Source organism: Malania oleifera, chromosome 10 (assembly GCF_029873635.1).
Source record: "Malania oleifera isolate guangnan ecotype guangnan chromosome 10, ASM2987363v1, whole genome shotgun sequence".
Lineage (NCBI taxonomy): Eukaryota > Viridiplantae > Streptophyta > Magnoliopsida > Santalales > Ximeniaceae > Malania > Malania oleifera.
The window spans coordinates 505,887-531,419 of record NC_080426.1 but is presented as its reverse complement, the minus strand read 5'-3'; the positions used below and the strand labels follow the sequence as shown (position 1 = coordinate 531,419).

The 25,533-nt window shown below is 36.1% G+C and overlaps 1 protein-coding gene across 6 annotated transcripts in view; it reads right to left on the bottom strand.

Moving 5' to 3' along the window:
• LOC131165497 (uncharacterized) overlaps nt 1-25,533 on the bottom strand; it is a 43,264-nt gene that overhangs the window by 3,622 nt on the left and 14,109 nt on the right. For 4 of the 6 annotated variants that reach the window (XR_009139586.1, XR_009139587.1, XM_058123371.1 and 1 more), the window contains 3 exons: nt 10,657-11,590; nt 5,823-5,918; nt 5,267-5,403 (listed from right to left, as the gene is read on the bottom strand). Coding sequence is in view for 4 of the 6 variants with exons in the window: in XM_058123371.1 (XP_057979354.1) it covers nt 5,267-5,403; nt 5,823-5,918; nt 10,657-11,590 (1,167 nt within the window). In the remaining 2 variants the exon portion in view is untranslated. The remainder of the gene's footprint in view (nt 1-5,266; nt 5,404-5,822; nt 5,919-10,656; nt 11,591-25,533) is intronic. The other 2 variants (XM_058123374.1, XM_058123373.1) reach the window with 1 other exon arrangement.

Sequence of the window (25,533 nt, the reverse complement as noted above, 5' to 3'; positions counted from 1 at the left end):
AAGACCTCTCCCACATGTAACTTTGCGATATCTCAAGATGCGAATTATTGCGTCCCAATGACTTGTCCTTGGAGAATCTAGAAATTGACTCACAACACTTGTTGCAAAAGATATTCCGGCCAAGTGACTGTGAGATAATTCAAATTTTCAATAAGTCTACGATATTGTCCAAGATTAGGCAACAAATCACCTATGTCCAGCACTTGTTGTTAGGATACATGGGTGTATTAACCGATTTGGATCCCAACAATCCACTTTCATCCAACATATTAAGAACATACTTCCTCTATGACAAAACAATTCCCATACGAGATCTAGATACTTCTATATCCAAGAAGTATTTCAACAGTCCAAATCCTTGGTTTGAAACTTAGTATGAAGAAAAAGTTTTGAGACTCTGAATAGCTTTATCATCATCATCTATAATAACAATATCATCCACATACACAACAAGAAGGATCCTACTCGATGAAGTATGAAGATAATAAAACTCAAAATGATCCACTACACATTGTCGAAGACCAAACTCAAGTACTATAACCCTGAAATGACCAAACCATGCTTTGAGAGACTGTTTTAAACCATATAGAGACTGTTTTAAACCATATAGTGCCTTCTTTAGCTGATACACTAAGCTTGATTCCCCCTAAGCAACAAACCCAAATAGTTGCTCCATATAGACCTCTTTCTCAAAATCACCATGCAAGAAGGCATTCTTCATATCTAACTGATGCAAAGACTAGTGACAAGTGGTAGCTAAGGAGACGAACAAATGTACTAATGTAAGTTTGGCAACCGAAGAAGAAGTGTCAGAATAATCCAACCCATACACTTGAGTATGCCAGCAAAAAGACGGGCCTTTAAACGAGCTACAGAACCATTAGGATTTGACTTTCACAACGTATACCCAACAACAAACTTGCTAAGAGGAAGAGATACCAAGTCCCAAGTGCCATTGTTTTGTAAAGCATTCATCTCTTCGACCATAGCATTCCTACACTAAAGTGGGCTAAGGCTTTTGAAACAAATTTAGGAAGGGTAGCGGATGATAAAGCAATAAGAAAACAATAACTGGAGGGTGATAAGAAGTCATTCTAGACATAGTTGGAAATGGGATGTCGGGTACATGTGCATTTACCTTTCCGAACAATAATGGGAGGATCCACATTATGGGGAATATTATCATCACACGAGAAAACCAAAGGCGTGGTAGTAGAAGCTAGAGGGGGACTCTTTTCCTTGGACCCAACGTCGTGAATACACCTGCAAATTATGATGATCGAGACAATGAGAAGGATTCGAACTACATGGAAACTAAGATGGTTGATTGGGCAAGGACAACAAGCTAGAATCTGGAAGATTAGGCAGAGGAAGACACACATTGCGCTAGAAGCACTTAAGGATTGGGTATAGTAAGGTGTACACTCAAAGAAGGTAACATCTGCAAAAACAAAGAAGCAATGTAGCACAAGAATATAACAACGATATCCCTTTTGAGTATGTGAGTAGCCCAGAAAGACACATTAATGGCACGAGGGTCCAACTTATCCACCCTAGGAGTTAGTTGACGAACGAAGGACACACACCTGAATATATGAGGGAGAGACTCTAAAGGTGAATTAGGAGAGACAATGGAGTAGGGAATTTTACCACTAAGAATAGAGGATGACATTTTATTGATTAGATAGCAAGCAGTACGCACAACATCACTCCAAAACACTTTAGGTACATACATTTGATAAAGTAATGTGCGAGTGATTTCAAGGATATGTCTATCTTTCCTCTCTACAATCCCATTTTGTTGAGGAGTGTGAGCACAGGATGATTGATGAACAATAGCAAACTAAGTCATATAAGCAGTGAATTGTGAACTGAAATACTCTTTAGCGTGATCACTTTGAAGCATTCAAACTAGAAAACCAAATTGAGTCTTTATTTCAGAATAAAAGGCACAAAATATATGAAATAACTCAGAATGATCTTTTATTAAATATAGCCAAGTCATTCTTGAATAATCATTCACAAAGGTTATGAAGTATCGGAAACCCAACTTGGGCACAACTTTACTATGACCCCAAACATCAGAATGGGCTAACATGAAAGGGCTTGCAACCTGTTTATTGATTCAGGAAATGAAAGGGACATGTTGGTGCTTTTCCCCAACTGACAAGACTCACAATCAAGACTAGACACAAAACTCAAATAAGAAACAAGACATTTCAACTTTTCTAGTGAAGGATGACCAAGGTGCAATGAATTTGAAGAGGTGTGGCAGCAGCAATGCAGGCGGTAGAAGGAGATAGTGGCTCAAAGTGATAAAGTCCACCAGCTTCACGCCTTTCACCAGCCATATTCCTCGTCTTCAAATCCTTAATAACCATAGAATCAAGGAAGAATGTTACTGAACAATTCATGATTGCTAATAGACATAAGATTGAGAGGAAACTTGGGAATTTTAAAAACCGAAGGAAGAGAAATAGAAGAAGTGTGATTGGTGGATCCATCAGAAAGAGTAACACAAGGTAAATTTGTAGGATACTGAAGAGTAGAGAAGAAATTAGGTATACCTATGGTATAATTAGTGGAAGTGGAGTCTATGACCCAAGGACTAGGATGAGAAGTACTGGATGATAAGCATACCACGGGATTACCTGTTTGGGAAGAGATGCAATGGGAAGAGAAGCTTGTTGTGACGCTTGATACAGTGGGAACTTGGAATACTCTTCCTCTGACATGGAGATCATATGTTGCCCTCCACTAGGCCCCAAAGGTGTGGAGTAGGTGGTGGCTGCATTAGTTGCCCCCAACAGTGTGAAGTCAGTGGTGGTTGCTTTGGCAACACGTGAAGGTCAACTATCGAGATCCCAACACTGTTCAATAGTAATGATTACCTTGTCCACAATGAGTGCACTTACAAGGAGTGCCTCTACCCCGTCCATCTCTACTACCACGACCATCGAAATACCTCAATAACTTCTGCAATTGTTTGGTAGAGAACTAGAATCACCCTGCATTGCAAAGGCTAACCTCTCAAAGCCAAATGCAAAAGCAAGAGAATGCGTGCTAAACAAAGCATGAAGGGCACAATAATAAACATTGGCAAAATGATGGCAACTCTGCACTACTAAGTATCTGGGACAGATTGCCTCAAACTCGAGTCTCAAGCCAGCTAGAACCTGAAGAAGTGTCATCTATTTCCTTTACTTCTGCATCTAACGAACATCAATGGTTATAGGTTGCACTATGTTAAGCTCCTTATGAATACGTTTTATCTCTCAAACGTAATCTGTAATGCTCCTATCTCCTTGTTGTAACTGAAAGTACTAGAGTTTAGAAGCTTGGCATAATCCCAAATCTCCTCGCATGTATCGAGATGCATGCACATACGTGCAATTTGTGGCTTCGTCGAATTCCACAAGAAGGAAATAATCAAGGCATCTTCTTGAATTCAAACTTCTTTTCTTTTCTCATCAGAAGGATCATATTGGAGCAAGTTGTTAGGTTTTCCAAATCCTGCTAAAGAAACCCAAACAACTTTAGAATTCTTTCGATCCAACTTTTGAGCTATTATCTATGGCAGCGATGAAGGAAACATGCTTTTAGGATTCATAGACTCCATGCCAACACTCACAAACTAGCAGCACACCAATATCAAACAAGAAGAACAAAAAAAACTAATTGGGACAATCGCAAACTATGTGAAGCACCGACACAACCATGGACGAGGTGGACGACTTACCAACTGATATAGCATTGCCACAGCCTCACAACTCAACTCACAAACACTGCCACTGCTCCAAGAAACTCACAAATAAGCCTTAATGAACACTGAACAACAACTAAGGGGTTACCATGAGTGCATGGTCGAAAAAGGTTGGATCTTTGAGCCAAAAACATGCCCCACAGCTTGATAACATGGTCTAGAGAAGGAATTAGAACATGGCAGAAGGGGTGGGGGGAAACAAGGTATCTGGAAACTCTCTCACGTGCCAGTGCGTGGGATTAGCACTGCCAGTAGTTGGCCGGGCATTGCAGCACATGGGGTACTTGCTGGCAATGGGGTTTTGTGGGGGGTAGGCTTCGGAGGGTTCTGTTTTTGGCTGAATGGTTGGTTTTGTGAAATAATGAAGGGTGAAGGTGGATCTGAGAAGGGCAGCAACAGGAAGGTGTTTTCCAGCAATAGCGAAGTATGACAGGGTTTAGGTTGGATCGCTTTGATACCATGCTCAGATTTTGATTAAATGAATGACCTAACTTGTAGGTCTCTCCCTCTATCTATAATACAAATCAAATACATTCTAATGACAATAATACCCTCAACTCTCACATATTAACATACTAAAACACAAACAATAATAAAAACCTCTAACAAGCACCATTTGCCACAACCACCTATCTTCCTCACCCCTGGCCCAATGACAAGGGTGTTACACTTAAACTTGAAAGTTACAAGTTCAAGTCATGGAAACAACCTCTTCAAATGTAGGTAAGGCTGTGTACATCATGCCCTCCCTAGACTTCTAAAATGGTCTGGGAGCCTTATGTAGTCAAGGCTGCATGTTGAAAATTTCACATGCAATGCACATGAGAAAAATACTGCATGTACACATGCATCACAAAACACTACCTTCAATAATACGATGATGATCACAAAAAAATTTGATCACATAAATTTTATACAAGGTAGAGGCGTAGAGCTATTCAATCATATGAAGAAATTTAAAATTTTTGGTTTAGAATTAGGTAGGTATCTTAGACAGCTGTTTCCAAATTCTAATTTAGAATAGTCATATATTTAGCTACTTTAAAGAAGATATAATGCGCAAATTTTCTGTAAATAATATAGAGTATTAGTACTTCAATTTATAAGATTATTTACAAAATATTCTTAATTTTTTATTTTATTTGAAAAGCGTATAAACTATACTAAAACTATCTAATTTTTTTCAAGCTGTTTGATAAGCATTCACATTATAAAATTAAAATAATACATTATATTTAATACATTCTCATCGTCATGTACAACATGTGATAATTGTACTATATATAATAATGTTTTTTCACAATAAAGGGTGGCATAATCATAAGAACTATTTAGGAACAAGCTTCCATGCATCTGTCAATTGTACATCCTTTAAAGGAGTAACTTCATCCACCATTTATAATAATGGCCCCTCAATATCAAAGGGCTAAGCTAGAAGCAAATGCAATCTGAAACAAATTCAGTAATTAACAGGCTGAAAAGAGGTAAAGTTCAGAAAAATACCTAGTTGGGTTATGTGAAGGAGCCAATAGAACGCATATCACAGCCAGGAGCAAGTATGCAAGCGAAGTCCAGAATGCTGGGATAATCCAGGCTCTTCTCCACAGTTCACTAAGAGGGTCAGTTGCATTGAAGTACAACTAAAAAACAGAAAACAAATAAAATAAATATCAATAGTAATAAGTATCCAGCTGAAAGAAAAACTTAAAAAGAGTTTTAAACTTAAGAACTCATATTAGAGCAGTAACATCTTGGCATGCCTACCCAAAAGTTTTAGGAGACGGTTTTCTTTTTTTTCTTTTTTTTTTTTTTTTGGTTGTTGTGGGGAGAAGGGGGCAAATGGATATTGGCTTTCTGATTTCCGAAGGAAAAGAGTGCATGTTCAGAGGCAAGTCAACTAAGTGAATACTCAGTATCCATTATGAAATTTATGATTTATACCTACTACGGCATGGTAAAAGAAAATTTCCTTTTTAATTTTTTTCTAGGCATAAAAGAAAATTTTCTAGTAGTAAAATTATCGATGTCAGAGGCAGGAGGAAAGGGGAGAAGGGACTACCTCATACCCAATCCAAGCAACAGAGAGGAGTACAGATGCTGCAAGGGAATTGGTGAATTTTCTATAAAGCTCAAGTTTAGCCATGCTCCTCCGTATCTATGGGGAAAATACATGAAGAGAGAATAAGTTCAATTTGCATCCAACACAAAAAGATATGTATTCTGATACAATAGAGTAAGCTAAAGGATCATCCACTATCATTGGCAGAAAAAGCCACAATCTTAGGAGTTCTTCATAAGATGTAATTGTTGTCATTAACACGAAAAAGCTTTTTGAACAAACATCAATTGTGTTAGGTTACCACTTTACCTAAAAACTTAAGCTATTAGGTTGTGGGCAACAATGTATATCAAGCTTTAACAGTCCCCTGCAAGTGCAGTCTGATAGCACATGGGAAGATAAACACACAATGATAACACCCATTACAGGGAATACAATAAATTTTTTTAAATGACACAATAAATGCAGGCAACAAGACTAGAACCTAGGACCTCCTAGTAATCAGCTCAAATACCATGTTAGATTACCATTTTACCTAAAAACTTAAGCTATTAGGTTGTGGGCCAACAATGTATATCAAGGTTTAACAGAGCACATAGTAATGAATGCATTGTTTGACATTCTATAGAGCAAAAAGAACGGCTATTAGGCAGACATAGGTTTATATCGTAAGATAAAACAAGCTAACATTTCATTTGACAAGAGTTATGACCATAGAAAGGGCTTATGGTCAAAAGGAGTTCATATAACAGGCCATAAGCAAGAACACTTGACTAAGTTGAGAAGAAAAATTATTGCACATTTTAAACCAGGCATTGCTTACCAGGTATTTCCACGCACAATGGCACGCATATAGTAGGTGGCCCTTCATTGATCTTATGAATTATAGATTAATCTCCTATTTACTCACAATTAAAGTAACAATACTTCACTTACCATCCATTGTTACAGGGGGCAAATGCATGTATTATTAGTAATAAGTTTAATGCGCCATATGATTGCAGGCTATCTTCATTTTATAATGATGACTATGATTATTATTATTATTTGGTGGACTCCTTGCCCCCGCACGACATATCTTCCTTTGTTTCTATCTAATATAGCTTCTTTTTTATATAAAAAATTATTATTATTATTATGATTATTATTATTTGTTTATCTTTTTTTTTGTGGAATAAGAAATCAAGAATTTGGGGAACATTGTAGGGAATTGGAACAGCTGTGTGCGAGATTAATCATAGGACATGTGGCAAGATCCCTATTTAATCCTGAATTCAAGATGCCAAAGAGACATTTGGCTTGGTGAGCTTAAAACAAGGTCCGTTAAGGGTGTCTCAGCTCCTTGAACTTTCCTCAAGTGTCCACCACGTGTAGTCCACGATGTGTGTCCTTTGCCCATTCTACTTCTTGGCATATATCATTGCGTTATTAAGCTACTTAAGAGCTTTTCTCCAATTGGTCATGCCTCGCAAAGCCTCCTTCCATTACAGGATGATCACACCCTGAATGCAACAAATACCCTTTCGCCTCATTGAACAAGTTTTTGGCTGTCACTTTTGCTTGTGACTTTCTCTCTCCAAATCATATTTTCTTTAGAATACGTACATTCTTACGTTACCTCGCACTAGGATCTCCAAGTGAATGGTGCCAGCATTCTTGCATCATCCACACTTCATTTGCCAGCATGGAAATTTGAGTTAGTAAGGATTGCTGTGTTCTTGTCTCTCAAACTTCACTTTATCCATTACTTGTATGCGACACTTGCGCCCCCTCTCCCTCCAAATCCAAGAAACCATATCACCCTGCACCCACCCATCCACCCATCTTTGGGTCCTTGGAAAAAATTTATAGATTCCTTGAACTGCCCTACTATAAGAAGGGGGTGGGCGGAGGGGACAAAAAAAGAGAGAAGAATAATAATATTATTCATAAGTCAAGAAGCAAAGAAAGAAAAGTCATTTGCAATGTTTTGAAAGGTGAAGACAAAAGGCAAGACCTTTTAGCTCTTCTAAGGTGAGATGCCAACTTGGACTAAGGTGTAAGTCAAGAGTTTTATCTTTTTACATAAAAATGTAAATAAACTACATAAATTTTTAAAGATAAAGAAAATTACAGAGAAAATTTTGAAAGGAAATCAAATATAATTTATAAACTCCTAGTTGGTCATTGTAAGAATACTAATTTGAATTCATTAAGTAAATCAATGCGACGTATCTAAGGAATTACAAAGTTCAAATTATTTTTATGATCAATGCTACAAATCTCAATTGCTTGGGAAAAGTTTAGAGGCTGTTTGGTATCAATTGCAATTGCAATGCATTTGTCTACACTGTTGGTTTTTAGTTTTTGTTGCAGGTTTTTGGTTGTTGCAACAGGTTGCTACAATACTTTTAATATTCAAAATTCACTTTTGTTGATTAAATACATTTTTTTAGTGAATAAAAATTAAAATAATTTTTAAAAAAAATATATCTAAAATGAAAAATCATAAAAAAAATATTTTCAACAATTTTCAATTTTCATATATGATAGTATTATTCTTCAATCGCATAAATTGGCGGAAAATGATTCATATAGCCGACCCCACTTAGTGGGACATAGGCTTGGTTTTGTTGTTGCTGTATAGTATTATTCTTCAATACTAACAAGTAAGTTTGAATTATTAAATTGCTTTCCATTTTTTATAATAATTTGTTTTGATTTGTATTATTCTGAATATTTTATTATTCTAATAATATTTCAATTGGATAAGACTTTAATCTATTTCTAAATGGTAGATAATAAGGCCTAATATTGGTACTTTTAAATTACTTAGACCTTGAAGATGAAAAATGATATGGTAAACCTCTGGGCCAAAGACTGTCAGGCACAAACACTTCTCCTTTGCCGATATTGGGGTGGGCCTTGAGGTGGGTCTGAGCAACTCTAACTTGGAGGCTCTTCCCTTTGCCCTCCCAGACTAACTCTTTCAGGTCCTTAAAACTCCATGAAGGTCTGGCCAAGACAGCAGAGAAGGTAAGACTGTTTCGGAGACCCCTCTGCAGAACCCTGAGGTAGAGAACAACTTGGAAACAGAAACCCCCCCAAATCCACAGATTGCTGTCAATGACCTTGCTCGGGTTCCAGCCCCCAATAATCACATTGAAGCTATGGACTTTAGTCTCAACCCAGTGGTTGTCGAGGTTATATTTTATTACTAGCCTTGAAGAGATTTTTTGGAGACAAAAATCTAGAGCCTTATGGCTTAAAGAAGGCAACCAGAATACTAGATGCTTCCATTGGACAGTAAATGCCCATCGCAGATTGAATACCATTTCCAGCATTGATATTGGGGAATACACTGTACAGAGGAAGAGGAAACCAAAACAGCATCTGTGAGTTCATAATCCTCTACTCTGAATCCAAAGACAGGAGACCTGTGGTGAATGATATCAACATTATATCTCTCGATTCTTCCACTGTGGAGTGGCAAGAGAGACCTTTTGTAGAAGCAGAAATCCTTCAAGCCTTTGGAGATTGCAATGGGAATAAAGTGCCTGGCCTGGATGGTTTCTCTGTCTTTCTTCCAGTCAAACTGGGGATATCTCAATGATATGGTAACTTATAAGGAGGTATGATAATTAACTATTATCTAATCCAAAGGCAAAAATGAATATGCATTCAATCGGGTTTTGGTTTCAGTTTTAGGAAAATAACCAGAGGCTGGTATTCAGTTTCTAGTTTCTGTTTCTGTTTCTATTTCTGATTCCTAGTACTTGTTTTGCCTTTCACTTTCAGAACTTTTTAAGGTAATACCACGTGATTACAAGTTTAAGAGTACATATTGGCTAAAACAGGTGTGTTCTGATCAATTTATCCTAGCCAAATCTAACTGAACACTCGCACATCCAAATGCGCAAGCCACAACTAGAAAGGAGCAAAAGGCAACATTTTTTAACATGGATATCAATGTTTGTGCGTGTGTGCATGTGTATACATGGATCATGTAAATTGGCGGAAAAGGATTAATGTAGCCAACCCCACCTAGTGGGACTTGAGGCTTGGCTTGTTGTTCCTGTTGTTGCTGTTGTGTGTGTGTGTGTGTACATATCAATGTTTTATAAGGCGAAAGTGTAAGGCGAGGCATTCTAACCCCTAAAAGGCGAGGCGTAAACCTTAAAGGCCTTGGGACGCAAGCCTTTCGAGAAATTTATTTTTAGATAAAATATGTAAATAAATTACATATATTTTACAAATAAAGAAAAATTAAGAAAATCACAAATATAAAGTTAAAAAAAATCAACATTATTTGCAAACTCCATGTTGGGCATTCAAAAATTGCTACTTGAATTCATTACATAAATCATGACGAGATATTTATAACATTACAAAGTTCAAGATCAAAGATATAACTCTCAATTATTTTTGGAAGGTTGAGGTTCAAGAGTTTTAGAAATCAACTCACGAAGCTAAAATTTTCTAACCAAATTTAACTTGAGATTCACACGCCCAAAATGGGAAAGCCTCAACTAAAAATGCGTAAAAGGTGTGCCTTCTGTACTAACGTGTAAGCCTTAGCTTGTAAGCTGTTAGCCTTTTGAGCCACAATGCGTTTTAGGCTTGCCTTGCCTTGAGGCGAACCTTGATTGAGCTTTTTAAAACATTGGTACATATATACATATATATGGCTCCACCGTTGATATTAAGCATAATGAATAATTCCCATTTCGTAACAGCTATATAGTTTTCTTCCCAATAAGTTTCTTAAGAGCTAAGAACTGCAGGATACAACTAACCAAGCCAATGCTACCCTGTTAGAGCTTGGTAAGAGTTGGCAATGAAACAATAAAATTACCTGAAGCTTCTCCAAAGTTTTAGATAGTGATGAAAAAATCCAAAGAATAAAGCAAGCATCCAATAAAGCAACAGGAAGCACCAGAAAGAGCTTTGCTTTCCCAGAAAAGTCATTGATATTCCCCAAATGCTCAATAAGCTCCAGTGCTTCTGAAGCCGCAAAATATAACACACCAAGGAGGAGTACTTTTGAGGTTATACCACCTAGGGTTGGCCGCACAACGCCATAGCCCATAGAAACCACTAAAAGAAGAAGGCGAGAGACTGTCTTCTTGACAGCACTGAAGGTAACTGCCCACAAGGTGATTCCCATTGGCCTGCTTCCAGTGGAATTGAAATTGGCATATTCGAAGTACCAAAGAGCCATTTCACACATTCCAAGACCAATAACAGCAGTAATGTGATAGTGCAATTGTATTATATCTTTCCAATATTGTACAAACCGAAGAAACCATATGAGACCTAGAACAAGGTATGCCAAGGACATGAAACCAAAAAATGTCATCATTGGTGCCATCTTACCAGGTAAATATCCTTCTGGGTTTCTCCAAACTGTTCTTCCATTAATTAAGGTTCCCTTCAGTTCAGGATCACAAAACATAAAATAAAGATAGTACATCCCAGTACTATTGATCTCAACAGTTTGAAGCACCATATTAGCCTCTTCATTTTTCCCTTCGAAAAATGTCTGAATTCGTTTTGGCCAGCTAGGATTATCTGGGTCTTGGCGGATGATAACCTCTCCAACTTTACATGAACCATCCTTTGCAAGATCTGGGTTGCAACAAATTGCATCAGAATTAAGATAAGACCCACCAATCTTCTCCCTGTCTTTGACTTCAACTATTATAGCCTCAACCAATCCAGTCATTTGCTGCATATCATTCTGCTTATTGGTGGACTCTTTTGTTCTTCGGAAGGTGATTGACTCAAACCTGCAAAATAAATTTCAATGAGAGATAGAAACCAAACTACTCCAATTACAACCGAGATTTACTCCTCGTTTCAACTTTTGAGCACCGCAGTTGTCAATAAATATTGACATGAGCAGAGGATCATGACTAGTTAATCATTTAAGCTTGAAACAGTAAATTTTAGATAACATGAAGAAACAATAGTGCACTGGGGCACTAATCAGGAACAAAACACCAGAAAAATTGTTTTCCAGATAATAAAAGAAGAATTCATTAATGGAATAAGAATATACAGCTAGGAGAGTAAGACATTTCCTTTACAAAGTCTGGAAAATCCAGATAAAAAGCACAAAGGGGCAACTAAAAGACTAAAGAAAAACGAGGAAAAACAAAAAATAAAACGAGCTAAAATTAACACTGCACACAAAACACCAATCGAGCAATGAATAATTGTGCATGTGGGCACAGTAACCTACTATGTGCTTAATTCGGGGGATTGCCTGCTCTCAATCCTCTCTATCAAACCCAGAGAAAGAGAGAGCCACTTAACATCATTCCATGAGAGGTGTTGGCAGTAAGATGTAGATGATCAAAATGTCAGAGCTAGATCATCATATGATTAGCCAACCAGCATATAACCCCGACAAGACCATTATATAATTTCTCTTGTGATGCTAATAACAAATGTTCTTGTTTTTGATAGAAAAAGAAGACAATTTAATTAGACCAGAGAAATGGAGTACATGAATCATGATTGGAGGACGAGGAGTCGTCCTCAACCAACTAGAAAATCTGGAAAAAGGAAAACTGAAAAACAGCGCAGAAATACCAAAATGGGAAAAAAAATGTTTAGTTTTAGGAATGATAATGAAAATTAGTCTAGCCTTATGTTTAATTGATGCAAAATCTAATTAACATCTGGCTTGCTTCCTAGGCCAGTGTTAAAGATTTGAAAAATAGAAGCTTCCAAATGCTTAAGATAGGAAGCTTTTTCCCTCATTTCATTTCCATATCATTCTCAACAAAATCAAATGGAACAAATCCTTTAAGAGGACTGAGAATTGTTTGATAACAAACATTCTGGTTCACACAATTTCTGGTTGGAGAACATGCAAGACCATACCAGTGTTTAAACAATAACAAATGACAATAGCAAATATTAGGTAATTGATACTATGCAATGATGTGCTGATCTCAATCCCAAAACTCAAATATGCATTTGATATTAGCAATCCACTAAAATTCGAATAGAAATAATGACGCTGAGGAAAACAATCCAAATCAACCATGGGATTCTATAGTACATGGGTTTTAAACTCGGACCGGACCAAATGTTCTGACTGGGTTCAACTGGAACTGGTGGCCACGCTGGTCCAGTCAAAATTACAAACCCAGATTTGCCTTGAACTGGCCTTGACCTGGCTGAACCGGTCGAAACTGGTTTGACCTTGCCTGAACCAGGGTCAACTCAGGCTGTCCAGCACCTCATCAGAAAAAAGAGAAAATAAACGTGAATTATTGCTGCCTACTTGAATTGAACCCGCGACCATGTAAAATCCATCCATGTGATCTACCAACATGCCAACCAACTTGGTTTGGAAGCTACATTTACCAAGTATATTACACACACACACACACACACATGTAAATAAAATGCGCACTAAGTTAACACAATTTATCAATTGAAATTATTAAAATCAAAACATGTTTCTACCTCTTTCAAAATTTTTGTTTGCACCCTAAGTCCTTATAACATCATAATAATATAATAATAAGTTTAAAAAATATTAAAAAAAAACTACCGGTGTTGAACTAAAACATGTTACCAATTATTTTTTATTCTAATTAACTAATAGGTGATCATGACCATTATTTTGTAATAAATAATAAATAATAATAATAATAACAACAACAACAACAAAAATAATAATAATAATAATACTATAAAAAAAAACTTCTCGTTTTTACCTTAAACATGTTACTAATTAATACTTTTCTTACTCTAATTTGCTAACAAGTATCATGGCTATATCATTTTTGTCATATTGTCTGAGTTAATATAATATATTACTTGATCATGGCTATTATTTTTATAATATTATCTTAGATTAGTATATTTATACTATACCTTAAAAGAGGTCGTACTTGCTTCAAAATCCTCCAAACCTCAAATCCTATTTCTTCAGATTTTTGAATTTTTAAATTCTAAATTTAATTTTTGATTGACTAAGATCTTTCTTCCTTACATGCTATTGGCTAGAAATTTAAGTAATGATAATTTTGACCCATAAAAAACAAATTGCATTTTGATCTTGCAACAACAGCATGTCTCTTTTATTTTGTTGATCACTCTCCACAAAACTCTCCTTTTCATTTCCTTCTCTCTCACAGCATGCAATTTGACCATGTAACAATAGTCTGTCTCTCTCTTATTTTGTTGCAAATCACTCTCACAAAACTCTCCTTTCCATTTCCTTTTTTATCACAGCTGAATTTCTCTCTTGAAAGACAGTATCACTCTCGCAATTCACTATTACATAGCTGGGAATTTCTGACCCTAATTAAACATTTAAATTTATAATCAAATCTAACATTTAAATCACTCTCACAACTCAATTGTTTGCACTGCACTCAACTCTTTTTCTTCTTGTCTCCCTCTCTATTTCCTTCTCTCAAATCCCTCAAGTTCACCTTGAAATATCTCTCTGAACTGATTTTCTATGCGCAACTTTTTAATATGCTGACTGGTCAAGTTTTCTTCAATTGGGGCTGGTTTGAGACAGGAGAATACAGACGAGGGTTGTGCAGAGTGTCTTGTAGTTGTCCGCTATTGATAAATACAGCAGATGTCTTCAACAAAACAGATTTCTCCCCTCTCTGGACAGCTTCAAAAGCAAGGGTCTTTTGTGTTATAAGTATGCAGTGTACATACCTGAGAAGGCTGAGTTGTTAAAAGAAAAAAATATCCACAGGAATGCATGGCCGAGGAACAACGTGCATGTGAATGGGATGAAGGTGTCACATCCTCACAAACTCTGAGTTGTCCCTCCTTCAATGGCATTAGGCAGGGGCTTTTGATTTCTTTGCCAGTTTTCGACATATTTAGATACACCACCACCAATCATGAGATCATCCACAATTTAATGAGTTTTGACATACCAATACAACACCCACCCCTACCTTTTTCTCCTGTATAGCCAATAGCCCTCTATAATTGGTGGAAATTGAAAATCATGTCATAAATGACCCAACTTGCCCTCTTTCAATTATATACATATTTACACTTTCTCAATTGCTTGACTGTTTTCTCTCATACAACTCCACTAGTACTCTTCTCAAACCGAAAGGCCGATGTAGCTTGAGGAGGATTGTGTTGCATATCCTCTTCAATTTGAGTGGCAACCTATGTTGCATTTCCAAATGTAATGAGACAAAACATGCAGCAAGATTGGAGGCAATAGCTGGCTTCAACCCTTTCCTGTACAAAGCTATCATAACATCCTCTTCCCATTTTGTATCAGCATGAGTACCAAATGATAGAATCTACTAGTGTACTCCATCATTGCCTTTTCTTCTCGCTCCAAATCAAAGAGTTGTAGATTAACACGCTGCTAATAATTGGGAGGCACAAGCATGGCTCACTTCATCTCATTCCACAGTGTAATCTCACCAAATCTCCTCCTCCTAAAGATCTCTCATTGTTTAATCCACCAAATCTGAGCAGTTCCCTTCAATTTTTGATTCAGAAAGTACAACTTTCTAGCCTCATTAATGTCATACCATCAGAAATAGCACTCCAAAGAATACACCCAATCATCAAATTCATTAGGAGAACCATCCATTAAAATTTGAGACTTCTAGTTAATTCCCTTACTCAAATGATTATTTCGGCCTTCACACAACTCAAAAGCATATGAGGGAGAGCAGCTATTCCACCATCTTGTTTGGTTGGAGATTGCATATGCCTTTTACCTAAGGCTGCAACTTCAGTTGTTAGCCTATTCAAAGCACCAATAATAATCTCCAAGGCATTTTCCATGTTTTGTACCCTATCGGAAAACAACTCCACCTTTGCAGACAATTAAACATTGATCACCATGAAGCAAATCACAAATTTCACTTTCAATTATTTAAGAACAATCTTCAAGACACCTTTAATCTTGAGTATCATGCAAAAATGAAACAAACTCACTAGCAGAACTCACAAATGCAGCAATAAAACCTGCTTTTTGATGCTCGCAACATCAATTTCTTGCTTCTCATAGCAAATTATCATGATTACTTGCAATATATTGTATATAAAATTAAAATATCTCCTTGCAGTTCAAAATATCGTGGATAAAATCAAAAATCTCGTGAATAAGGCAATTTTTTGCATAGACTTGAAATAGCAAAACACTATAGGAAGTTTCCCACTCACAGGCCGCCGGCATGTGGGATACGTGCACTGCTGGCAAGGCTCCTCAGGCAATGAAACTCCAGGCAAGGGTAGATCAGGTAGTGAGGATTGTAGTGATGGTTGTCGCATGATGAGAAAGATTAGGAAGCTAGAGTTTCAAAGGACCAACGGCTGAAAAATATTTTTCCAGTGTGTGGGAGTCCTCTGATGGTTGAACGACGAAGAAACTTCAGGGTAGGGTTACGTAGGGCTCTGTTTTTGTGAGTGTGGGTAATGTTGTAAAATCTAGGATAGAAATTAGGGTTCTGAAAAATGAGACACAATTGGAATTTTGGAACTTGTGCAGAAACTACAGAACTGCTTTTCGTTTTTTTTTTTTTTTTAAATGAAATTTCAGAACAGAGAAGATTCAGATAGAAAATGATGGAAGAGAAATAGAGAGAGAAGACAAGAAGGAAGAATGAAGAAGAAAAGAAGAAGAGAACGGAAGATTGGAGGAATTTCTGGGAAGAGATGGCTGCAAGTAAAGGAGATAGCAACAGAATTCAGAAATTAGAGAGTTGAGCCAATTATAGGAGAATTAAGAGAACAAGAAGAAGAGAAGAGAAACAAAGAAGAAGAAGAGGGCAGAATGTTGTTGGGGCAGCAGGGGATTACGAACAGAACAGGAGCTCAAAACAGGGGGAAAAAAAAGAGAAGGAAGAAGAAGATAACAGGAGAAGGATGAGGGAGAATGGGTGGACTGGAATGGAAGAATGGGGATTATGGTTGGGTTCTAAGACCAAATGACGTAGGGGCAGCATTAAGGTTCTGCAGCCATACAGAAATTAGAAGAGAGGAGGGAAGGGGAAGGGAGGAGATATCAGGGGGAAAACTCATTAATTCAATTCAAATTCATCAACTGCTGCCCACATGGCTTTCACACACTATTTACAAGAAAGCCTCTAAACACATGAAATTACACACACAACCCTAAAACTACATTGAATTATGAACATACCCCTAGAATTCACAATTACTACAAACAAGCCCCCATCATACATAATCCTAACACAAACAAACTACATAGACATACTTAAACAACTAAGCACAGTTGGGTTTTCGACCCAATAAACCATTCACCCTATTCTTTGACATGGGCCTCCTAATTGAGTCAAAATGATCCATTCAAAGACCGGCTTCTCATCCTACATCATAGCCCATCTTTCATCACAGACTAATTCATTTCTACCATTCCTCAAGATTTAAATGATTTAACTCCAAGACTTTCAATATGAAAGTTTCAAACTCTTAACAGTTAAAATACCCCATAAAATTCATAAAAGGCAATATTTTAATATGACAAGAAATTAGGGATTTTAAGTGTTAGCCCCAAGGTTTCATTAATTTGGTTTTGATGGTAACAAACTATTTTGGATTAATGGCTTCGTGTTTAAGTTGTTTTTAAATGGGATTTCTAGTCATTAAAGTTGAAGATTTGGGAGAAGATTTGAAGAATTTATTTGATCTATTTGTATTCATTTCTCTCAAATTGTAATGTGTTTTATCTTGTATATCTCTAAGAATACAAAGATCATGACATAAAAGTTTAAGGAAAAACAAATAAAATTGTTAGTTTCTTCCGGGCTGCCTTGTCACGGCAGTCGACCAGCTAGAAGGGGTGGTTGACCACCTAGGCGTTGGTCAGCCGACCTAGGCAGAATGCCCAAATAGTTGATTGACCTTGATAGCAGGTTGGCTAGCCTAGACAGAAAGGTTGAGTGGTCAATTGGCCTATGCAGAATCAAGTGGTTGACCAGCCAAAGAATAGCGATTGGTCGGTCTAACTTTTTAGAGATTACAATAGTTAGCCTTTCTCTTTAATGGATATTGCCCGATTGACTGGCTTGTGATCTAGGTCGATCAATCTTAAAAGAAAATTAACTCTAACAGGCAGAAAATGACTAGTTTTGCTCCAAACTCTATAAATATGTCCTCTAAAGCCCAAGGAACGTTAGCAAAGCTATTTATATTGAATTTCCCAGTCTCCAAACTCTCTTTTCTCTTAAATCATTTATGTGCTTGAAACTTGCTCATCTTGAAATGATACACCAAAAAACTCTTGTGCCATCTCTTGCACTTTTCTTTGAGAGTTGTTTTGTTGTGCTTAAACTTGTTATTATTTATTGTGATGAAATTTTTTTCGTAACCACTTATATTTGGTATCCTTGCCTCTATCAAAGCAAGGTGTATTTGGTTGCCTTGTTTCCGTACAAAACAAGGGTTGTATTCCTGTTCTTGTTGCCATCAAAGCCAGGGAAATAGTGTAATCTGGTGTCCATGTCGCCATTAAAGCAAGGGAAATAGTGTAATCTCAAGGTGGTTCGCCTTGAGAAAGTAGACGTAGGTGGGTATAGGTGAACCAGTATGAAAGAGTTTGCATTTTCTTTTCCCTACTCTTTAATTTTAATTGCTTAATATTCGTGTATTTGTTTGGTTTGTTTAATTTGTTTTAAATTTGGTATCAAGCACTTTAGCTTTCATTAAACCCAATTCACCCTCCCCTCTTGGATTGTCACTTGGGCCAACAATAAGGTTATAAACTTCCTAAGTAATTTTATGATTTCTTTTGTGATTTTGTTGTTTGGCAGAAGAACATTTCAATGGTTAGGATATGGAATTTCTCACATTAAAAGTATAAAATTCTAATATTGTGAGGAGGTGATCAGAAGGAATTCAGTTGAAACAAATATTCCATAATTTGTTTTAGTTGTTAAACATGTAATATACAAATAAGGTCATTCATTTTTCCACAAACCAGAGCATTACATCACTTACATGTATTCAGTTGAAAATTCCAAGACATATTCAAAGGTAGGCACCTATCTAGCAAAGCAAAAAATAACAAGTAGAGACAAAATTGCAGGGGAGGTTTACAACTATTTACAATAGTAAGCTCACCATCCAACAACCATTTACATCCCAATAAAGGACGTTTGTTTTATTTAGGATGAAAAGAGGAGCATTACAATATGCATTTTGGGTTTACAACCCAACATGCAAAGAAGGTTTGATTTATGACTATTTTATGATGGTAGGGAATGGGGGCAATAGCCAACAGTGGTCCAGTATGTGGGCATTTGGTTCATTAGTACAGATTGTTCCAGCTCAATACTGCCAAGAATTCCTCACTATTGCATGGGAGTAGGTTCATCTTCGAATTATTTTTCCCTTCCAATATTTTTTTTATTGGAGTTCTCTCATTCCTTTGATCGAGTGTAATGATGCAAATCAGACTTTAATGAGTTCGTATCAACTTATATTGATGATTACAAAAAAAATTATTTCAATTGTGATTAGCGGATATAGAAAATTTTAATTCAAATTATAGTTCTTATAAAAATTTTAATTACAAATTTATTTTGTAGTTTTAAACTATAAATATTTTTACTAATAGATCAGTTTTAAAATATTAATTAGCTTATTAAATCATAAATTTATTGAGTAAGCTCAAATTATTAAAAATAATTTTTGAAAAAAACAGCCAAACACTTAAAAGTTTCCACCAAAGTTGAATATAAGAGAAGTGCTTGAAATCTATTGGAGATCTACCAGGCGTCATTGGCCTCCAAAAGTTGATCCTGATTTTTCTAGAATTTTGAATTATTTAATTAACCCCTAATTTTTAAATAGTTGCTATTGGCTAACCCTTTGACTCAAACATTGTTAGTTAATTGATTCTTAACTAAATTATAAATTTATCAAACAATTTCAAAACATAAAATTACATTAGTAGTTATAAAATTTTTTAATCAAATAAGAACAATCTTGAAAAAAAAAAGCATCTCAACAGTTAACACATAGTGTCCGTCTTGATCAAGGATTTTGATTGGTGAAAAGAAAGGAAAATAAGAAGGGAAGTTATTTTTCATTATCTTTTCTCTCTACACCAAATATTACTAAAAATAAAAATATGTTCTAATATAGTTAAAAGTTAAGAACAAAAAAAAAAAACAAATGTTAGTGATGCTTAAATCAAATTTTTTGCTAATTGGCAAACCTATTTCATTATATTGCCGTTCACATCAAATATTACTAAAAATATATATTTGTTCTAATATGACTAAAAGCTAAGAAACAACAACAACAACAAAACCAAGCCTTAGTCCCACTAAGTGGGGTCAGCTATATGAATCCTTTTCCGCCAATTTATGCGACAATGGACCATTTCTTTTTATAGATTCAAGGAAATTAAATCCTTACTCACTATCTTTTCCCAAGTTATTTTAGGTCTACCCCTACCTGTGGTGACCTGAATAATAGCATGTTAATAATAATAAGAGGGAGAGAAAATAGATACTAAAACTCGTCCACATTGCATTTTGGAGATAACATTAAATAATAATAATTTCAAGGAAATTGCTCAGCTTCGTCGATGAACACAGGGTCTCATCGACGAAGGCCTTCAGAATTTCATCGACGAACACAGGGCTTTGTCGACGAGAAAATACCAAGAGGCAGTTCGGGCTGCTCTGAATTTCGTCGACGAACACAGGACCTCGTCAACGAATTTTGTGAAGGGCTCGTCGACGAACACAGGGTCTCGTCGACGAACCTGGTCCTATAAATAGTGGAAAGACGGGATTTTTATTCATTTCCCTCGTCGCTCTCTCTCTCCTACAACTCTCTCTCCCTTCTCTCTTCATTTTCGGCCCCACCAATCGCCAAATGGACGATCCGAAGCTACCACGACGCTCCTAGCGGAATTCTCTACGCATCTACCGGAGCGGATCGTCGGGAAATCAGAGTTGGAAATCATCCCAAATTCAGGGTAAGGCCTTTTAATCTCCTTTTGGCCTTGTGGTAGTTATAGAAAATGATATAGATGGAAAAATACTGATATTTAGTTCTGACAAATATTGGTTTCAGGGTGTTTTGTAGGAGGCCCTGCGGGTATTAGGCTAGAGTACAGTAGGGGCTTTTCAGAGATAAGGTAAGGGAAATATGCTATGCTAGAAAAATTCTCAATATTATGCAGTTTATTTATTTACGAAAATTATGTATTCTAGTATGGTGTGGCTTATGATTATGTATATGGTACGGGGATATGTTTATGAATTTAGTTTCATGATTTTACGAATTTCAGTATTATGATTATACGCATTTCAGTACCATGATCTTATGAATTTCAGTACCATGATAACACGAATTCCAATATTACGAATATGCAGTTCCATGTTATGATTATTCAGATTTCAGTACGTTATGCAGTATCATGGTTATTTCAGTACTTTAGAATCATGGTAAATCAGATAGACATGTATATAGAAATACATTATACGATATCAGACCCTGTTGGACTTGCAGCTACAGAGCACGGTACCGTTGCTATAGATATTATGTTACTATATGATTGCAACCATCTATTCAGATATACGTGATACGGTCGACCACCTAGGCCCTTGAAGAGGTTAGGCTCCCCATCCAGATATGGGTTGAGGTGGGCAGGTCGACTGACAGAGTTCAGTGATTTATTCCTGGTTGGCCAGTTAGGGTAAATCCAGCCTACGGGCCGCACAACCTCGTCATGGGGGGCATGTCATGACACAGATAGCCACAGGGAACAGTTTTAGTTACTATTACTTACGTATTGATTTACAGAAACAGGAATCCTACTATACACACTAGAAGTATTTTGAATTATAACCATAATACTGATATGTTAAGCAATAGGGGAAAGGAGTGGTGTGTTTTATTATTTGTACTGTACTTTTGTACTCAGTTATTCCTGTTTATATGAAATAGATTTCATGATATGTAGTGGCTCATTTGCCACACACTAGTAATAGTATATTTTCTTTTACTGAGCGTTGGCTCATCCCAGTGTTGATATATTTTTCAGATGATCCAGGTAGGCGAGCAGATCAGGCTCGCAAATAGAGGGCGTCTGTAGTGCCCCATCAAAGAGTGAGTATCTATAGCTAGTTGAGGGCAATTTTCGGGGATACAGTTATGTTGAATATTTTGCAAAACATTTCAGAACTCTGGTATTGTATGTAATGGTTTAGGTTTTGTTTATATGATTATGCTTCTCGCTGCTTAGGATAATGTTATGGTATCATAGTATGATAATTATTACAGTAGAAAGGAAAAAAAAAAAAAAATCAATTAATTAAGCAGGTCGTTACATTACCCCTTCTACTGCCCCCCATAATAACTAAGTCACTCTTCCTCACAGGTGTACTATAAGGCCTACGTTGGAAGTGTCCATACCATCTGAGTCGTCCCTCCTTTATCTTACCTTCTATAGGAGCTACACCTAACTTACCACGAATATATTCATTCCTTAATTTATCTTTCAATGTTATACCACTCATCCATCTAAGCATCCTCATCTCGGCAACTTTTACTTTTTGGATATTATGTTTCTTCGTCACCCAACATTCCGATCCACATAGCATAGCTGGTCTTATAGCTGTCCTATAAAATTTCCCTTTCAATTTTATGGGTATTCTGCGATCACATAGCACACTTGAAGCACTTCTCCATTTTACCCAACCTGCTTTAACTCTATGCATTACATCATCTTCAATTTCTCCTTCAACTTGCATAACAGATCCAAGGTATCGAAATCTACAAGTGCTACTTATTTCTTCATCATCAAATTTAACTTGTCTCCAATATTCCTCCTATCATTACTAAAATTACATTTCATATATTCTGTTTTATTTCTACTTATCCTAAAGCCTCTAGATTCCAAAGCTTCTCTCCATAATTCTAACTCCGCCTCTACTCCATCCCTAGTTTCGTCAATTAATACAATATCATTTGCAAACAACATACACTATGGAACCTCCTTTTGAATACTCTTAGTCAATTGGTCCATCACTAAAGCAAAAAGATAAGGACTCAAAGCAGATCCCTGATGTACACCTATGGTAATTGGAAATTCTCTAGTTTCTCCATCTATAGTCCTTACACTAGTCATTACTCCATCGTACATATCCTTAATGACATCGGTATGCCTACAACATATACCTTTTTTTTCTAAAACCCACCATAGAACTTCCCTAGGTATCCTATCATATGCTTTCTCAAGGTCAATAAATATCATATGCAAGTCCCTCTTCTTTTCCCTATACTTTTCCATTAATCTTCTTGAAAGATAAATAGCTTTTGTGGTAGATCTCCCAAGCATAAAACCAAATTGATTTTCTGAGATCTTCGTTTCTAACCTTAATCTTTATTCAACAACTCTTTCCCATAGTTTCATCGTATGACTCATAAGTTTAATTCCACGATAATTATTACAATTTTGAATATCTCCTTTATTTTTATATATAGGTATTAAAGTGCTTTTCCTCCATTCTTCTAGCATTTTCTTAGATTTTACAATTGTATTAAATAAATTAGTTAACCATATAATTCCGTTATCACCCAAGCATTTCCAAACTTCAATTGGGATGTTATCCGGTCCCATAGCTTTCCCATTTTTCATCTTTTTTAGTGCAAACTTAACTTCGTTAACTCTAATTTTGCAAATAAATCTTATATTTTTTGTCTTTTCCTCATTTGACAACTCTAAGTTTAAGCCTTCTATTTGGTTTTCGTTAAACAACTTACTAAAGTAACTTTGCCATCTTTCTTTAATATCTTCGTCCTTAACCAAGACAATATCATCCTCACTTTTTATGCATTTTACATTTCCTGTCCTTGCTCTTCCTTTCTCTAGCTTTAGCAAGTTTAAATACATCTCTTTCCCCTTCTTTTGTACCTAATCTATCATACAAACTATTAAAAGATCTATATTTAGCTTCACTAACGGCCTTTTTTGCATCTTTTCTTGCCTTCTTATATTTTTCAAAGTTATCTCTATTTCTACATTTTTGCCACGTTTTATACCAAATTCATTTTGTCTTTATGATTTTTTGTACATCTTTATCCCACCACCAACTTTCTTTGCTATTCGAGAATCTTCCCCTTGATTCGCCTAAAATCTCTTTTGCTATCTTTTTAATAGAACTAGCTAATCTATTCCAAAGAGTATTTGTATCTATCCCATCCTCTAAGGTCCAATCCCCATCTTTGATCATTTTATCTTTAAATTTTATTATGTTTTTCTCCTTTTAGGTTCCACCATCTAGTTCTCCAACACTGGTTTATTTTATCCATTTTCTTCCATTTTTTAATACATATATCTAACACTAAGACTCTATGTTGTGTGGTTAAGCTTTCACCTGGAATAACTTTACAATCCTTGCATGATAAACGATCTACCCTCCTAGTTAAAAAAATATCTATTTGACTTCTATTTTGTCCACTTTGAAAGGTTATTAAGTGTTCTTCTCTCTTCTTAAAGCAAGTATTCATTATACTAAAATCATATGACATAGCAAAGTCTAAGATCATCTCCCCTGACTCATTTTTGTCTCCATATCCATATCCTCTGTGTGTCCTCTCATAATTTTTATTATCTCTTCCAACGTGTCCATTCAGATCTCCTCCTATAAATATTTTCTTCGTCCCTGGTATGCCTTGTATAATACTTTCCATATCTTCCCAAAATTGTCTCTTCAGATTTTCTACTAAGCCAACTTGAGGAGAATAAGCACTAATGATATTTATTATCTCTTGTCCTAATACCATCTTGATTTTTATAATTCTATCCCTTACTCTAGTTACATCCACAACACTATCTTTTAAGTTTTTGTCTATAATAATGTCTACTCTATTCTTATGTTTTTCTTTACCAGTGTACCAAAGTTTAAATCCTAATTTATCAATTTCTCTAACTTTCTCCCCCACCCACTTAGTCTCTTTAAGGCAAATTATATTAATTCTTCTTCTAATCATTGTATCCACAATTTCCATGCTTTTACCCGTAAGTGTCCCTATATTCAAAGTTGTTAATCTAATCCTAGTTTCCTGAACTAACGTCTTTACCTGCCCACGTCCAGAATGATGCAGAAATCCTCGCATATTTGACACTGTAACCGGGCACCGACACAGCACGTCACTTCGGGGCAACGACCTAGCCCACCCTCGCCCACTTTTCGCTACACCCGGGTGGTTCAAGTGTAACGCGTCGCTCGTAGGGGACGCCCCAGCAAATATTCGGTAAGAATTCATATCATAGTGATCTAACAAATTTTACGCTGGCTGTCAGCTACCTAATGCAACCCTCCTCCTTAACCCGGGCTTGGGACCGGCTGTGTGTGAAAAAATTAGGGCATTAAGTGCATCATAGACGAAGTTGACTAAAAGCTAAGAAAAAAAAATCAAATGTTATTGATGCTTAAAATCAAAATTTTGTTCATTAATTTGGTATATTTTTTGTCTTCTTTCTCACTTTCCTTCATTTATGAAAAATTGGATTCTTTCATATTTCTTTTTATTTCTCTTTAACATTTTCAAGTTCTATTTGGGACTTTAAGATTTTAACCATAGTTGGATTTGGGGAAAATGTTCGAAATATATAGAAAATATTGCCAAAATTTTAAGGCCAAGAGGGAGAAAATATAATAAAATTTAAAAATAAAATGATCAAAGATGGTGATTGGACTATAGAGGATGGTGTAGACACAAA